Below are 19,557 nucleotides of genomic sequence, written 5' to 3' on the forward strand. Positions count from 1 at the left end.
TTCCTCTCTCACCTTAAACCTATGCCCTCTAATTTTGAACTCTGCGACCCGAGGAAAAAGACCTCCTTTGTGTCTTTGCTCTCTCACAGATGGGATTGAATCCTGGGTTGGATGACAGGCACCTTCTCTGTTTGACAGTTAAAAACAGGGTAAATGGGGATTTTCAGCCTTTTTAACTATGGGCTGAATTTTACAGGCTCATTGCAGGAGGTAAAAATAGAGTGGCTACACGCATAATACAGTCATGTGTCATCTTCAACAGGCTGGTCCTACCACTCAATTTTATGGGCAGTGGGGAAGGTTCGGGATGTGCCAATTAATTAAAGCCCAGTGAAGGGCCTTATCCTGTCGTTGCTTTGATTTTAACAGGTGGCAGGACATGTAGCCCGGTAGCTGTAACCCTGGAAGTTGCAGATCAGTGAAATGGGGTGTGTCCTTCCTGCTATTCCTCACCCCACCCACCAACTCAGTTCGTCCTCCTTGCATCTACCCTCTGCCTCATCCAAAGTAAAAAGACATTGGCCCCTTACCTACCACTTGGCAATTCCAACCTGAAGAGATCTCAGGCTTGGAGACATAGAATTTCCTTCTGGGCCTCCAGCTACACTGGTAATGTCAACCAAACCAATTAGTGTCATTGCGTATTTGGAGCCTGCTATTGGCACGACACTCAGTCAAGCCTAGTACCGATGCTGGATCTCAGGCCTTCGGGAAATTATGGCATTAGTGTTTGCAAAATCACAGGGAGATGGGTAGGGTTGGTAGTGAGAGGAAGGACTTGTCTCTTTGCTAACGTTTCCACTTCTCAATGCTGGGACCCTCAATCAGGCACTAAGGGTCTTTGAATGACAAAGTACTGGCAAGAAACCCTACACAGATTTGCTGGCCGTGCTGGCAGCCTGGTGAGTGTACTGATTGTAACAAGATCAGCCAGGCGGAACTCTTGGATATAAGTTCCCTTATCAGGGCTGTTAGACTGGTCCAATCAGGGACCGCTGGCTGACGGATAAGAACAGGAGTGTCAGACATTCTGACACTCTGAGAGCTGGTTCTGATGAAGCTGAACCCGTCTCAAGGACTGTCCACGTGTTAATGAAGGATGGTTTGGTGACGGGATACCAGTCTCTGTGGAGTTATTTCAATGGCAACAAGAGAAAAGCACGCTCCTGAAGAAATTCGCTTGCAGCAGTCATTTTTGAGTCGGGGTAAGCATTTCTGGCATCATGAAATTATTTGGCAAGTTTGGCTTGTTCAATCCTGCCATCGAAGACTGGGCCCAGTATGTGCAAAGAATGCATTTCTTTTCTAGGAAAATTACATTGCGACAGATGAAAAGCAACAAGCAATTCTCCTAACAGCTTGTGGACTACAGCTTTTTTGATTATTAGGAGCCTAACATTCCCTGGGGTATTAATACTAAAGCCTTACAAGAATTTATGGATTTAGTTAAGGAATATTACAACTTCAAGCCTTGTGTAATTCTGACACATTATCGATTCTGCAGTATAATTCAAGAACCGGGGGAATCTGCACCAGGAATTTTGTTGGGGTTAAGATGACTGGTAAATGCATGTGACTTTGGTTTAACCCGTAATGTAATGCTGAGAGATCATTTGGTATATGGGATTAATGATGTAACCATGCAAAAGCTCCTGCTGGCTGAGGCCCAGCTGGACTTCAAACAGGCACTACAACTGGCTTTATCATTGGAAAATGCAGCAAGCAGAGCAGATGACTTCGAGGATATTCTGTAGGAAGTGGATACCCTCGCCAGTCCAACTGAGCTTGGGGTACACCACTTGAGGGCAGGCCAGTGCATAGCTTTACTCAGGACATATCCTGAACAGAAGGATTTTAGATCAGCCCACAGCAAAATCTTAAAACAAAGCCTAGCCCTAGCCAAATGGTTAAAACTTTTTTCAAGACCCAGGCCGACAACCAATTTTAGTCACTATTGGTTAGTGAACTCAAGATAGCAAAAGAGTCCCACTAGACCTAATGGAGTAAGAGAACTCATAGGCTGGTATCCAGAAAAGTGCACACCCCAGAAAATCCACCCACATGCGCTTTGAAACAGTTATACTTCTCCAAATCATCCAAAAACATCCAAATCAGAACCAATCAAATAAAATGTCTGGTTAAATAGTTCAAGGCAAAAATGGAAATTGCTGGAAAAGCAGCATCTGTGGAGAGAAATCCGAGCTAATGTTTCGGGTCAAATGACCCTTCCTCAGTTTAGTTCTGGGGGTGAAGTTAGATGTAGGTACCTTAGGAATGGCCCTGCATAGGTAACAGGCATGTCAATGCAGTGTCAGGTTGTGTGTTGTATAAAGTTTGGTGTAACAATTGTGAACAAACATGAGGACCATACGAAAGCTGCAAACACACAAACTGTGCGGGAACAATACATGCACCGCTCCTCGACTGCCTTTCTGGCTGTTCCCAGAAACCATGGGTTCTCCCTCTCCATCGAGTGTTGAAGATTCCTCGAAATCTAATATGGACACAGCCTCAACGTCTTTGTCACCTGAAGCAGAGAATGAATTTCTTCCAAGATTTGTTCTGAAAGTAAGAGGCACGTTACTCACTGCCCATACCACAGGTAGAGCGAGAGGCACTTGACCTGGTGCCAAAATGCCCCAGGAGGAGCATATCCTCAGACTTAGAGGGGGAGGGATGTAGCAATTGTAACAAGGTCAGCCAGGTGAACCCCTTGGAATACGTGATCTCTGACTGGGGCTGTCAATATTGTCAAATCAGCAGCTCTGGCCGACAAATAAGAACAGGAGTGTCAGAGGTTCTGCTCACTCTGAGGGCTAGCTCTGAGGATGCTGGATCAGTGTTAGGTATTTTCCATGTGACTTGGTGACAGGATACCGGCATCTGTGGAGTTACTTCAGTAAGCTTCCCTGCCTGCCTCTGGGTTAATGTAAACAGTGGTAGGCTGAGGCCTCGGGCCCAGTTGAGAGCCTCAGTAGCCTGTAGAGTGAAAAGGTCAACCCATGTGCCCATTCAGGGTGGAAGTAGGAAGGTGCTGACTGCCACCCACCTGCCTGATTAAATGCACCCAGTCATCAAACTTGCCATGGAGGAACAGCATTAAATTCCACCTTCTGAACTCACAAAACAAAACCACCCACAATTCAGTGTGATTGACATAACAATAACAATTTTATTCAGCTCATCCAAGTAAATCAAGTAGACATGAATGCAGGAAATTGGAAAAAATTCCTAAAGTGGTGATTGATGAGTCTGAGCACTGAGAACAGTTAGACCACAATATACCTGACTTTAGAGTGCTTGTTACAAGATATCGAAAATATTTTACTTTCCATAGCTTTCCCCTTGATAATTACAAAAAGGGTCTATCAAAATATATTTTGATAGAATGTGTACATATTTATACATGAAATGAACCGACAAATACAAATTCATCTCAACCCCTGGCCATTAGTCGCCTGGAGACAGTACAAAGGAAAGGCAGCTCCAGATCAGAAGAAGATGAAAAAGTTTTGAAACATTTGTTCTCACCAAGTCTAGCAAGGCAAATTTGTTAGACTGAGTCTAAATGGATGTGAAGTTTCAAAGAGACCTTCTGGTCATTCAGCATTTCTCAGCAGTCGCAAATTGAGGGACTGCACATTCACAGTGGAGTCCACCTGATTTTAGACTTTGCACTTGACCAATGTGGTATCTACCATCCAAAAGGTAAAGACAAAACTCCAACTCTGTACTTCTGTCAGCACTGGTGGAAGGACTGACTACAGCAGAGTTCTCTCTTATCTGTAATATCCAGATGTAGGACTAATTGAAAAAAATATTGTAAAATAATTCAAGAACAACACATTTTTATTAAAGAATAAATGATTATAAGAAAGACACCTGGGGCTCTTCATGTTGTCGGTAAAAATAAAGTGCTCTCACATTGCTTGCCTGCAGCCCAGAAGCACTCATACAGTCTTGATGCTCTTTGCTGTGCATCAATGCAGAATGACTCAAAGCGCGTAAAAGTAGTTATTACCGTAGAAAAGTCATCAAATGCATTATGTTTAAAGACCAGCATGAGTGGGGAAGGAGAGTTGTCTATTGCTAAAGTCTCAAACAATTGTTGATTTGAAATCTAGCAGGAGATCAACATGTGAAAAATTGAATAACAACCTATTTGTTGCATTTATGTTGGACAAAAAGAAGTACTTTCTAGTGTTTTATAAGCTGCAGGCAAAACAGCAGTGAGGTGAATGGCACTTACCATCATTTACTTCATTTATTTTCAGGTGAAACAAACTTCTGACAAAGGTCGATGCACAACTAAAATAAAAGTTTCTGTGCAAGATGAGCAGCTTTGCTGTCAGCTTTACATTAACAGTATCATCCTGTCTGGTTCATTTTAGAAATACACAGACTGACTGACCTGCAGCTGTTAGATTTGGGAGACGAGTACAAGCTAAACTTGCCACAAAAGTGTAAGTCTTGTTCATTTCAGTTGAAGTATTATTTTCATGATCTGATAAGTGTTCAGTACTGAAAATTAACCTCTCTAGCATGGAAAATTAACTCTTATAAGTATGAAGTCTCATTTGGCAAGTCTTAATTATTTTGGAGATTTGAAAATAGCAAAATTAAATGATATTTTTCCACTTTGCCTTTCACTCTGTGTCTAAATTTTTTCCCCTCTTTATTTATTGTTCTATATCTACTTTGGTAGTAGTTCAAAGGGCAGAGAGAGACAAGAGTTTCTACAATGTGTTCAGGAGAGCTTTCTAAAGCAGTATGTTTCCAGTAAAAGGAGAAAGAAAGTATTGCTGGACTATGTTCTTGGAAATGGGGTGGACAAAGTAGATCAAGCGACAGTGATCATTGCAGATTACTGTAGAAAAGGAGAATGACTAATCAAGAGGAAAATTAATTAATTGTGGGAATATCAATTTTAATAGGTTAAGAGCTTGACAGAGTAACAGAGAAACTGTCACCAGAAGCGTTCAAAATAGCTAAGGAAGAAGTGTTGGATAGGCAGTTTGAACTTAAAGTTAACAAAGCACGAGGACCAGATGAGATGCAACTGAAGATATTGAAGGAAGTGAGAGTGAAAACTGCAGAGGCACTACTAGCTATTAACTTTCAGTTTTCTCCAGACTCAGAGAAAATACCAAGAGACTGGAGAATTGCAAACATTACAGCCTTGTTTAAGAAAGGTTGTAAGGATAAGCCCAGCAATTACAAAGCAGTCTGTTTAACCTAGTTCTGGAGAAGCTTCTAGAAACAATTATTCAAAATTGAGTGAGAGTCACATGAAAAAAAGGGGTTGATTCAGAAGAATTAGCACTGATTTATGAAAAGGAAATCATGCTTGACAAATTTGTTGGAATTTTTTGAGGAGGTAATAGAAAGGCTCAATGAGGATGACAATGTTGATGTGGTGTACATGAACTTCCAGAAAGCATTTGAGTCAGTGTCACCCAACACTTGTGAAAAATGTTACAGGTCATGGAGTACAAGAGTCAGTAGCAACATGAACACAAAATTGGCTGAGCGATAAGAAACAGAGTTATGGTCAATGAATATTTTTAAAGCTGGAGAAAGGTTTGTATTAGAATTCCCCAGACATTTGTTTGAGACTCTTGCTTTTCCTGCAATCTACTAAACGTTTGCAGTAGTGAAACAATGGGTTACATTTGAAGACAAGTTATTTTGGGCACAGTCAACATATATCCCATCAAAACAGAAAAGTAGGGCACACAAATGCTTAGCTCCCTGGATAACAAAACAGGTAAAGGTTACGATAGGAAAGGAAATGTGTGTTTATGACAGGTGTCAACAAAAAATACCTTTGAGAACCAGGTGGCAAATAGATTGTTTTTGGGATGCCTTGAGGAAACAAATAAGAGAAGTAAAGAAGGGGCATGAAAAGGGACTCGTAGCTAACATAAAAGGGAATTCCAAAATCTGATATAGATATGTAAGTAGTAAAGGGGTAATAAGTAGGAATAGGGCTGCCCAGGAACCAAAAGGGAATAACTTTCTCTGAGTTATTCTTGGACTGTAATAAATCCAACAAAAACTGTCTCAAATGAATTTAGATTTCAAAATTCCATTGCCACAGTTTTCACTAATCTGTTGAGATCATTAGAATTATACATGGTTGCTGAACTCTTCTGTTAAATCTCGTCTCTTTCAAGGATTTGAATTGTTCTCAGATTAAATTGGCCAAAGCTTTCAGAACTTCAACATTACCTGTACCTTCTTTTATATTTGATGAACTATAAGCTGTAGGTTCTGTTGAATATCATAGTATATTACCTTGTTAAGTTGTGATATAGTGTGTAGCTTGGAAGCAACTCTGTACTTTCGGAATTGTTTTCTCCAAGATATGCAACTATGTTCTATTTGGTTCATCTCAAAAAATTTTAGCATTATTTTTCCTGCCATTCTTTCCTAATGTAATTACTTATTCAGGTTACTTTATTCTTTTTGAAGGAGTTCAATAGTACAGTCTATCCATATTACATTATCTCTTTGCTGGTCGTTCTTTTAAAACTCTACATTTTGTAATATAGCAATATGGTGTTTCAGTGCTGCTTATTTTATGGTCCAAATTGACGGTTCCTATCTCTGTCAACAAAATGGTCATTTTCCACCTTATCATAGAAAAGTGGATGGTGTTATGGCCTCTCAAGGCTGACAAAACAGTCCCCATCCTTTCCCACAACTTTCTCAAAGCAAGCTTAGAGCCTTCATTCTTAATAATTTCTGCCGCCTAAATCATCCTCTAAATTATGGATATCCCACTGTTACCACAGCTTCAATAGACTTTTTACCATTTTTTCCTGCTAGACATTGCTTGTTTAGGCATTTATATTTTGTAACATTGACAATGTTACAACCACAGTTTAAATGACTTATATGGATTTCAATATCTTAACTGTAGCTATACCTCATGCTGTTTGCTTATTACTGTGAGAATACTTGTTGTGAGTTTTATGTGTTCCTTTTTAACTTGTAAACTTCTCAGCCTGTTCTGAATTGTTAATTTGAAGATTTCCTCTTATCCAACACGGACCTTTGCCTTTACTTATGGAGCTCTAAAGACTCTTGGCTTCCTCACTTCCTATGAATAGCTCTGAAGGCAGTGAGGTTTTTAAAGCTGTAAACATCTAGTACTGCTCTTGGATTCAATGGAATTCTCGGATTTTGATCCTCGGAATTCTCACCATTATTCCCTTGTTGTATGGTACAGGTGAATCAAATTCCAACCCACAGGAATCATCACCATGTGTGGGTTGGCAACCATGACCAGATTGTGATTATGGTGGTTGGCAGTCATCAAGTGATTCTTAACAAGAAGACACTGGTTTATTAAACAAGACACAGACTGTCTGTGTGGAGTTTGCACATTCTCCCCATGTCTGCCTGAGTTTCCTCCGGATGCTCCAGTATCCTCCTACTGTCCAAAGATGTGCAGGCTAGGTGAATTTGCCATGCTAAATAGCCCATAGTGTCCAGGGATGTTTAGGTTAGGTGGATAAAATATGGGAAATGGATCTAGGTGGGATGCACTTTGGATGGGCAGTGTGGACTTGTTGGGCCGAATGCCCTGTTTCCACACTGTAGGGATTCTATGATGTTACATTAGTCAAGAAAGATATCCAGAGAGTCGATAATCTTCAGGTGAACCCTCTTGTTACTAAGACTATGGAAGACCAACGGAAATAGGTCCTAAGCTGTTGTGCTTTATCCCAAACCAATACCACACAACAATCAGGTTTAGTAAAGTTTAATGCAGTCTCCAACATCAACACGTTCAGAACCATTGCCATATATAATGGATAATTATTCAAAAAGAGATTGTGTAAGGTTATTTAAGAAAACATGGGAATGCCACTAGGTCAAAAAGCCCATTTGTACAGCTGATGCAGACATATTGTGTTGACTCGCCCAATTAGCAAATGGATATGGATCGTTTAGGTGATTGGGCCAAACTTTGGCAGGTGAAATTTAACATGGATAAGTGTGAGATTATCCATTTTGACTAGAAGAATAGGCAGGTAACTTTTCTAAATGGGAAGAAACTTAAGAGTACTTCAGTGCAGAAGGATCTGGGTGTCCTTATATACAGATTTCAGAAAGCTAGTCTGCAGGTAATAGGAAAGGCAAATGGAATTTTGACATTTATTGCTAAAGGAATAGAGTACAAAGGTAGGGAAATGTTGCTGCAAATGTACAAAGCATTGAGATCACACCTGGAGTATTGCTTAGAATTTTGCTTCCCTTACTTTAGAAGGGATGTAATTGAAGTGGATGCAATTCTGAGGAGGTTCACATTTTCAGAAATGAGGGGTTTATCTAATGAAAAGCGATTGCAAAGTTTATGCCTAACTCTTTGGAGTTTAGAAGAATGATAGGAAACCTCATTGAGATACATTAGACATTAAAGAGGCTTGACAAAGTAGCTGTTGAAAGAATGTTTTCTCCTGCGGGCCAATCTATCACGAGAGGTCATAGTTTTAGGGTAGCAGATTTGAAACAGAAATGAAGAAAAATTATTTCTCTCAAATAAATCTGTGGAATTCACTATCCTAGAATTCAATGGATCCTGGAACACTGAGTAAGTTTAAGGAGGAGATAGGATTTTTCATTAGTGATGGGTTGAAGGGTTATGGAGAGTGGTCAGCCATGATCACATCAAATAGCTAAGCAGGCTTGATTGCCTACTTCTGCTCCTTGTTCTTATGATCTGTGCTGTAATGGTTCTATGTTTCTGTGAAAAACGGAAAAGGATCATCAGCCTGAATAGTCTACTCATTTTCCTATCTTCCTATGTACAACACAGGATCCTGAATTGCACATTATAAATGGGGTTCATCTGAAGCTTAATGGCTCTCTGGATACCTTTCTTGATCATAACTGTTCTTAACACAAAATTTGTTGAACACACTGCTATATTAGATAACAGTTATTCAGAATCTATTGCAGATCAGTTGATAGTACTACTCCCTCTGAGTCAGATGATTATCAGTTCAAATCCTGTTCCTGAGTTTAAGTATAAACATCTAGCCTAACAGTGCAATACTGAGAAGACGCTGCCTTTTGGATGGAATGTTAATTTGAAGGCCTGGTGAATGTAAAAGATGAGATAATAGGAACTGCAGATGCTGGAGAATCCGAGATGACAAGGTGTAGAGCTGGATGAACACAGTAGGCCAAGTAGCACTGAAGGGTCTAGGCCCGAAATGTCAGCCTTCCTGCTCCTATGATGCTGCTTGGCCTTCTCTGTTCATCCAGCTGTACACCTTATTATCTCAAATGTAAAAGATGAATTGGCCAATACTTATCCTATATGCAACATTACAGAAAATAACATTATTATTTCTCATATTGCTGTTTGTGGAAGCTTGCTGTATGCAGATTTTTCAATTTTTTTTGCATTGCAACCAAAATTACACTTCAAACGATTTTATTGGCTTGAAGATGCTTTGAACTATCTAGTGATTATGAAAGGCATTATATAAATGCACGTGTCATACTTTGCTGCTAACTACTGAAACACATGACTTACCATAATCCCTGTGAGTAGACAAACTCCTTTCCCACAATATGTATTCGGTACCATGTCACCATAGCCAATAGATAGAAAGGTGATAGAAATAAGCCACATTGCTCCAAGAAAATTGCTTGTGACATCTTGATTATCATGATATCTGTAAATCAATTAGAATATCATTGCAGGGCATGGCATATTTCAGTTGTTACAAAAATTACTAATACCTGAATCTTAATCGTTGTTTATAAAGTTCAGAATTCCTTTCTCCACATATTTATCAAAATATTATTTGAACATCAGTGATTGTTACGGTACTCGGTTATGCTACCCATTTGTCACTAGGGCAGTGAGGGTCCTTTCTGCTGATTGGTAAGTGAGGGACAACCCTGCTTTATCTTTTGGGATCTTACAGCCCTAGGTCAATTAATTGCTTTGTCAGGGTTCTGACCCTTTTCAGGGGGATGACGTCCAATCATCATGAGCTTCTGTTTGATCGTAGGGCTGACAGCCACCATCAGTCCCAGCAGTACCGTTAAAGGCAATGCACCTGCTAAGGCTGCAGCAGGCTGAGATCATGGAGAAGGTCCTAGAATCAAAGGGATTTTTGTGCGGCTTGACAAACCCTAACTTGTCAGGGAGACCCTAATGAGGAGGCCATCTGTGTTCTACAACATGTCTAATCAGAAGTACCCTCTCACGAGTCCACAAGAAGGACACCAGGGTATACCTAGCAGACAGCACATGTGACGATGTGTTCACCTACTATTTTCAAAATACCAGCCACAGCATTAAGTGATCAATTGACCTAAGGAGAGGTAGTTATCCATTACCTTTTCTGCTGCGAGTAAAATGCCAACAGTGGCACAAAAATAACTGGCATGTCATCCCTGCCTTATCTCACTTGCTTTTATGCCACCCCACCTCCCTGCTGACACCCTGCAGACTCATTAAACCCTGGTCTTGTTCTCTGACTGATGATAAGGTGAACGTACACAAAACAAAACTTGGATTTATGACCAGTGGGTATAACAGGTGCCAAATCCAAATACAAACTAGCTCAGAGATTGAAAATATAGGCAACAGTAACAACATAATACATTGTTATTAATCTAGAGGCTTTCATAGGAAAGTTTTATAGAATCATAAGTTTTCATTTCCAGTTACTTATGGATTATTGCAAGTAAATTTTAAATCTGTAATTAAATAAGCAATTTAGCAAGACATTAGAATGACTCTGTAAACATTTATGCACCTGAATTACCCGGAGAAAGCCACAAACATAACACAGTTAGCACATAATAACAGGGTATTTGGATATTTTAACATGACGAATGAGAATTAGTTTATTTCATATTTCTTATCATGACAAAAACATTTTCTTCACCGACTCCAAAGATTTGGAAAATGGATTTCTTGGTTCACTAAGTCTTAGTAAACAAGGTCTGCCATATTCTGTGAGGCTTACAGTTCTTAGTATTGCAATAGATTAATCCTGTATGGTAGGAAAATGATTATCTTAAATCTGTAGTCTTCTATGTTCACCTTTTATTTTTCAGATTTTAATAGTTCATTCTCTTAACATTTAACTTGCAGCTCTCAGGTCAGCTTTTTAAAAAATCTTTATGATCCTATCAATCAAAAGTATAATAGATTCACCCTGTATGGAGCCTATAATTATGATGCCAGGTTTTGTGTCATGTCTCCTGGTCAGTATGTAACAGGCTTGCTCAAGACGTCATCATTGTATGTGATTTGACTGCATGAAGATCTCATGTTTCATCTTACCTTGGAACACGTGAAGCATGACACTCTGAGGTAATCTTACAGTTTAGTGTTAACCCAGATATTATACCCAGTGAATATAATATTTCGGCACAATACAGTTAGTTTTAATGAACATATGCTGGATTCTTAAAAACATGTTGTGGGAAATAAGAAATTTTGCTGCATCAGGTCAAAGCACCTTGTTGGATGTAAAATCATACCGTGTTAGAGCTATGGCTGCCTGTGAAAGAATTCAGCACATGGGTAGGAGTAATTTGGAAAACTAATTGAAGACCAACTAGATGACAGCTTTAGACAACAGAGAATTCCTAAGCACAATCAGTTTCGGTGATTACAGACAGCATATATAGTTGTTGATGGGGAATTGGTCAACAAGAAGACAGTACAAATTTATGTTTGGTTAATGCGTAAGTTCTTTTAAGCTAAAGTAGATTTTGAAGAATGCCTCAACTAAAAATACCAAGGTTTCAGTTCACTTTTGTGCTGCAACAGAACACCAGTGCTGTGCAATACAGAATCTGAAGAGCTAGGACGTGATGTTCCTGAAAGTTGATACCAGAATTAACATTCTCTCACAACAGTTCCAGAGTTTGGTTTTTAAGGAAGGAACACTCTTAATTTTACTGACACAAAGTCGTGACATTTTTTTGTTAACTTACACTGACATAAGTTCTATAAATCAGGATTATGGATAGCAAAAAAGCTCATAATCAACCTCAAGTTCCAAACTCCAGACCCCAGAACACACTACAAGTGGCCAACAATTCTGTGCAAATCATAATACTGACTCCAAGGTAGATGTTAAGAAGGTGCACAAACACAATCACATCTGCGGGTTTTGAAGTGAACAGCAAATTTTAGAGGACAGCCAAACTTTCCATACTGTTAACTTCATACACCATGTTGATGGTTTAATGTGATCTAAAGTTTTTATAGCCTTTAATATTACATGTACTGGAAAGGAAGGGCAACACATACTAAAAGCTAAAATCAATATGGGAGCAAATTATTACCACAATGCATCCTGAAAGATGTGAACCTCAGCCAGCAGCATTCCAATGTTACACCTTCAACAGTCTCATGATATGCAACGAAACGCCAAGCCTGTACATTGACACAATGACGCTCCAGTGCTGATACACAAGCTCATCTTGGCTTCCCAAAACCTTCAACCTGATAGATACTAATGGTCTAGCTGTGGCAGGACAATCAGTATAAATACGTCTTGATGTAGTCACAAGGCCTTCACCCACTGTGGCAGACAGCGCAAATAAATGCAATTGAATCAGTCAGCAATCTCAAACCCAGATTAATTTATTGCAATTGGCACTTTTAAGAGTGATGCAGTATCACATCTTAAGGAAAATCAAACACGACTTATTGATCGTCCAAGAAAGTGCAGTGGAAAGATTCAGGAGAAGCATACAGTGGAGTTGAACAAGATGAAGCAAAATAGAATAATTCAGAAAGTTGACGACCACAGGACCAATGTACCTCCATTATACATGTTGAAGAATGATGGCACCATAAGAGTACATCTAACTCTAAGGCTTGTCAACCTTTCAGTTAAAAGAAATCCACGCAAAATATCGCCGTTGGAAAAATTAACTCCCAAATTTTATGGAGCGAGATTCTTTTTCAAGATGTTGCAAAACAAAATACTGCATGTCTATTTAGCAGAAGAATCCCAAGAATTTACAATATTCGGGGCTGTGCTGGTTCTGACTGATACCATGTGGGTTCTCATTTAGCCAAGACACATTCCAGCAGCACACAGAAAAAATGATTTAATTCACCACATATCTGGCTGTATCTGCATTGCTAATGATATTATGGTCATGCTTAGCCTTGGTTTTACACATGACTTTCACACAACTTTCATTTACTGATAACTGCATTGTGATGACAGGACTGATATTTAATCACATAAAGTGCCAAGTCAACATGAGCCAAACAAATATCTATAAGTCCATTTCCCCCACCTATGCAATCAGTCCTGATCAAGGATGCTAAACAAGTGCTAATTCCAAAGGATGAAGAGGATCTGCCATGTTGCCTTGGATTTTTAACTTTCACTATATATTCCCAACTTTGCAAACAATGTACTGTTTCTCCGCTAAGAGATGTGTTCAATAAGGATGTCCCTTAGTTGTCGCAAAAATAACACCAATAGATTTTAAATTCTGTAAAGAAGGTTCTTGCTTACTACAATACCATGACCCCAAGAAAGACATGATCCATGAAGTGGAAGACCAAAAGAACCTATTGCTTTTCATTCATGCATCATGTAATCTGCTCAAGCCAACAATTCCAATATATAGTGTGACAGACATTACTTTGGGTATTTGGCATCTTATAGTTTCCAGCATTCCTGTTTGGGTAAAAATTCTCCTTTGAAACAGAACATAATCCAGTCAAAATGATTTGCAGCAGATTGCTAATGAGCACTTATGCAATAAGCATAATAAATATGTTTCTCACACCTACCTGACAAAATGTAAAGATACAACTGCGAAATGAGATATAAATGAGGTACCAAGATAATTCCATCTGACAGATTTGAGCTGATTACTCAAGCCACACAAAGGTCGAGAGATTTCTCCTGATCTTTATGACGATGGTCTAAACTATGAAGTGGAAGGTTCTCTCAAGATTGATATGTTATACTTTGCAACTGTTCACTCTGGCACTGGGTAATCCGCAACTGCTGAAAAGAAGCAACAACAAGAGTTGCAAATGACTATTATCTAGGGATGGCCTGATACCATTAAATTATCATTTTAGAAAGTTCAATTATTTTGAACACGCAGAAACCAACTTGGTGTGCCACGCCAGTCATTTGAAGGGCAACAAAGTCCCAATTCCAGAAGCATGTGGCCAGAGATGAAACGACCCATGAACCCATGTGAGATATGCTAAAAGTATCAACCCCAGCTGCAGAAGGAGCCTACACAACCATGTCATGTTCTATCCACTTTCTGAACAAGACTAAGAACAGATCTAATTGCAGTGCATTGGGAAGATCACATCTTTGAGATGGATTACTTCTCTAAATTTCCCATTAGTTAACAACTGGTTTGTTTTTTTTTGTAATCACTCATGGGACATGGATATCGCTGACTGGCCAGTATTTTATTTCCTGTCCCCAGTTGCCCTTGAGAAGTTGGCGGTGAGCTACCTTCTGCTGCAGTCATAGGTAGACTCACAATGCCATTATGAAATGAATTCCAGGATTTTAACCCAGCAACAGCGAAGGAATGGTAATATATTTCCAGGTTAGGATGGTGAGTGGCTTGGAGGAGAATTTGTCAGTGGTGGTGCTCCCATCGATCTGCTGCCCTCGTCTTTCTAGTTGGAAGTAGTCATGGGTTTGGGGGGTGCTGTCTAAGGATCTTTGGTGAAACAAACTGCAACCCAAAGAGTGCAAACATTGACACAGTGAGAACAATTAATGGCTAATCCAGTATTCCAGAGAATTTAGTGTCTGATTCTGGACCACAGTTCACTAGCAAACCATTCTAAATGGAGAGTGATTCCTATCATGTTGTCACTCATTATCAGTGCACTAAACAGTCCTGCAGAACATATGATACATGTAAGTAAATCCACAGCATTAGGTGTCAACCAACAAAGCAAACCTTTTGCAAAGCATCATCACATTTTTGTGCAGTATAAATGAAGAAGGGATTACCATACCCAGCATAACTGGTGCTTGGAAGGCAAGTGAAATTAACTTCATCGAGCAACTAATTGTCTCAACATTCTGACACACAAGACATTAGGAGACAGAGGAGAAGGAAAGAGATATACAATAAGCAAGCAGGTAAAATATTACTAAAACTGCATAATGGGCAGGAAATGTGAGTCAGAAACATAACTTGGATATTAGAAAAGGCTTCTAGAATATGACAACTGGCCCAGATCATAAGTCATTGCTGATCACAGAACTACACTGTGAAGGAATTGACCTTAGCTCAAACCAGGTACAATAATCTTGCACAAAGAAGACGGCAATGATGAAATTTGTGTGGTGATGTTGAGTGACAGTAACAACCAAGTTGTCAAACAAGTGCAGCAGATAAAAATGCAAACATCTCCAAACAGGTATACAGTCACAACATTGGGATGAGTTGTTTAACCACCACAACATTACACATAAGATTGAGATGTTAGTCTTGAAAACACCATTTAACCTTGCTGCATAGTTATTGAAATGACAATACATGCCTGTGTTTAACCATGTATAGAGATAAGTTTTTATCTGTAGGAAAATGGAGATGTCGGCTCATGTTTCACATCAGTTTGACAAGCTCACAACATCATCACTACGTCATAACATGTCACCTGAAGATATAAAGATTTCATGCTGCATCATACTCTGTATCACTTGAAGTAAGACATGCTACCAAAAGCATACTCCTCTATATTAATCTAAAGTCTTAATATTAGCTCAGATTATGAGGGCCTGCGAACATAGTGCTCCTACATAATTCTTAGCTGTATAAACATCTGTTGAATTCTTCAATACCTCAATGTTCATGCTCCGCTATTGGAGATAACATGTGCTTTGCCACATCAGGTAAAACTCCTCTGCTGGAGGCAAAATTACATCACCAGGATGGAATAAAAGTATAGAAATATTACATTCAATAAAGCATGGACCAGTTTGGGCTGAAGGGCCTGTTTCCATGCTGTATTACTTTATGACTCTATACAGCGTATTTAGTTTTCTTTATTCAGAAAGGGACATGTTGATATTGTGTTATATTTTTACAATTGTAGATGTTTCCAAAATCTTTAACTATCACTTCAACGTGTACGTGTACAGTAGGGAGAAATGATGAAAGGTAAATCAACAAATCGCAGAGAGTTGGTAATCACCTATCACACTGTCATTTAGGCTTCCCATTCCTTGAAGTGCCAACTGCCCAGGTTTCTCTTTACTCAATAACTTCTGCCTTGCTGAGCAGGTCCTGGCATTGCTGCACCTTTCACATTGACATAGACATTCACAAAGATGGATGTGAAAGTGTCAGTCATCCCATACTTACTTGCTTAATTCATGCTTAATTGCCTCTGGAAGAGTGACGCCTCTTCACTGTATCATGAATATCAGTGGAATGTATGTACTCTTGAAGCAGAACGATGGCAAACATCACACCTGAGTCAAGTTTCCTACTCCATAAGGCACAAGCAATTAAAGACTCACTCCAAGCTCCAACTGAAGAAGGAATCTAAGTTTGAAACATTGACTCTGTTTTCTCTCCACATATGCTGTTAGGCATGCTGAGTTTCTCTAGCAGTTTTTGTTCTTGTTTCAGAAATTTCAGAAATCACTAAATGCTTTGGTGAATAACTAAAATGATTTATTTTGAGTGGCCACGTTGAATATTTCACCAATGTTGATTACTGCATTACACAGCAGCGCTGCTCAGCGTTTAAAAACTTGATAGCTTTGCTTCATGGATAATATGATCCCATTAAAATCACAGGAATTAAATACAGGAGGAATAGTTTAATTTCTTTGCCAAGGATAAAATTTATATTCCCCCTTTATTTGCCGAACACGTTTAACAATCGGAAGCAATACCTATAAATTACTGATAAAGTACTGTCTTAAGTAATGATCCAAAGGATTTTGCAAAGTTCTATAAATCATAATGCAAGTAATTGTTTGAATTGCCTAATGCTTTGTTTCAAAATTACATTTTCCATTTATGATTAAAGCTAAAGTTGAATTAAATTGGAAGTAATTTCATTTTGCTGCAATACTGTCTTGTATTCTATAAGTTATAATTCATTCATATTCACTCAAATAAGTTACCAACATAAGCTAGATTACTTTTCTTGGGAAATCTGAAAAGTATGATCAATTCATATTAGTGAAATTAGCTGTTCAAAATGAGTAAACCAAATAATTAGAAATAAATTCAGAAAATAAGACTATCTTGCACTTCAGGAACAATTAAACACTTTTACTACTATTGTGAAATGTATCAGTTTTTATGGAGGTTGACCAAGATTTTTCACTATATCTTACAAAATGCACCACATTCCTACGCTGCTTCTATAGTATCTCTTAACTCTAACCCTAGCCCGATCTTACCGTGTGCCACCCCTAGAACAATTCACCACTCACTCAATAATTGGTAAAAGATCAGTATCCTTTGCACAGGGGCTGCTGAGTATCCAGACAAGTGTTGGCAATCTGAGGTTGCTCCCCACACCAGCAATGTAATGCTACAGGAACCACAAAGCTATGCCACCCACAACACAGCATAGTCAACACTCCAACAAATATGCAACCCCATTCTCTTGCTGCCTAATCACAAAGGCCATAAACTTTACCCATCCTGTTTGAAGAGCCTCTTTGAAACATCACTATTCTTTTCCCATTGCTCACTGGCTACCCATGTCTTGTCATTGTCCAGTCGGGTCTGAACATAAGCTTTTATTGACAGCCACCAAAAGGGAACACAAAAATAAAACAAATCAAGGCAGCAGTTACCTCTGCAACAGAATCAATGCCAGCATCATGTTTGTGACAGTCCACGATGGTCTTCCATACCCAGCTCGCAGTGATTGGGACTGGGTGTCAATCAGGTTGTGTTTGCCCTGTATCACCAGACGTGGCTGAGCTCTGTCATGTGTAAGGGAGAGCCTCCTCCAGCCCAATGTCCTCATTCTGCTCTTCAGATGACAGCTCCCATTCTTTCAGTTCCTCAGCCTCTATTATATAACCTGGTTGTCTGCTCCAATACCAATTGTGAAGAACACAATATGCCAGGACGATGTGGCACACTGTCCAGACTATATCAGAGAGCTAGACCGCTCTAAGCTGCAGAACTGCACCATCACAAGCCCTATCATATGCTCCAATATGGCCCACTCGCAACATGAGGACCAGATTGTTGAAGGTGCTGTGCTGGCTGAGTAACCAACATAATACATCAAAAGTAGTATCTCCTACACTTCAATGTCCTTCTCATGCCGAGACCAACTGAACAATTCCACTTTCGAGTGGATTCAATAAGGTTTCCTTATAAGACTCATGATGCAGCAATGTTCCCGTCATCCCACTCTTGTGACAGGGATTTGTCTCACAAATGATGGGACTCTTCCTTTATGTTATTGCCACTAACTTCTGCATCACTGAGATGGCAATGTTAGTTTAGCACCAAAGGCACAGTGAAGTCCCCTTAGACCAACATTTGACACACAAACATGTTCACATTCAATATGTATTGCATATGTGCAAAGCAATGATTGGAAATGAAATGTAGCTTAAGTTTGCAAATCACGGCCCATGTATTTACTCCTTCAATGATCAAATGTCCAACAGACATGGATCCCCTGATTTCACCCAACAAAACGATATTTTTACTTTGCTCAGCATTGTCTCAGCCATTTTCCATTTCATATCTAGCAAATGGCAAGTGCCACCAGGAAACACGGACACCATGAATATGGGCTCTGCATGGTTGCCAGATACCCCCATACTCTACTTGTTGCCTTTTATCTTGTACTACTCCCAAAGCCCATTAACGCCTAGCAACCCCCATGTGGAGACCCATCATCTTACCCTCCCTGTCTTCCCTGCTCCCTGACATTACACCTTTAATGACACCCACCCTGGTCTTCTACAGTCCTTCTGAGGGGGCTATAGTGGTTGTCACTGACTATAACACCACCATCTCACACTGGGGTGTTGTTCCACATACCCCCACACACGCTCAGCTTCCTCCCATTACCATCCTTGCTCCCAGCTTCTCAAATGCCTTTGCTTTCCCAACAGTCTTAACTCCCCCAACCCTTTTGTCGGTGATGACCCACTGCCTCTACAAGCCTTTTTTGCATTTTCCTTAATGATCAACAGTCTGCCCCAAAGACTGTATTCACCTTAGACATGAGACTGACTGTGATGATCAGTCCTTAGACATGACTGACCAGATCACTGACCACTGCTTTTGCAGCTTCCCAACTAATGACACACGATTCTCCTGGCTGTTGCTGCTGTCTCTACAGCGTGGACCATTGCCTAATCCCCAGATTAAAGGCTGACATATCTCCTCATGGGGAATGTCCCAAGCTGTCAACTGACTGTGACCAAGCACCCCCCCCCCACTGATTCTATGCAGAGTGTGGCCATAACTGATGGTACCAGGGCCCCCGACTGGCAGTTCCCCTCACTGACACCATGACCTGACTGAGAACCAGCCTGTACCCGCATAGTC

The 19,557-nt window shown here is 39.8% G+C and overlaps 1 protein-coding gene across 4 annotated transcripts in view; it reads right to left on the bottom strand.

Moving 5' to 3' along the window:
* The window catches only part of LOC125451304 (small conductance calcium-activated potassium channel protein 2-like), a 215,588-nt gene that overhangs the window by 55,438 nt on the left and 140,593 nt on the right, over positions 1–19,557 (bottom strand). For all 4 annotated transcript variants that reach the window (XM_059644687.1, XM_059644688.1, XM_048528288.2 and 1 more), the window contains one exon: positions 9,554–9,695. In XM_059644687.1, the coding sequence (XP_059500670.1) occupies positions 9,554–9,695 (142 nt within the window). The remainder of the gene's footprint in view (positions 1–9,553; positions 9,696–19,557) is intronic.

The sequence above is a fragment of the Stegostoma tigrinum genome, chromosome 3, assembly GCF_030684315.1.
Source record: "Stegostoma tigrinum isolate sSteTig4 chromosome 3, sSteTig4.hap1, whole genome shotgun sequence".
Lineage (NCBI taxonomy): Eukaryota > Metazoa > Chordata > Chondrichthyes > Orectolobiformes > Stegostomatidae > Stegostoma > Stegostoma tigrinum.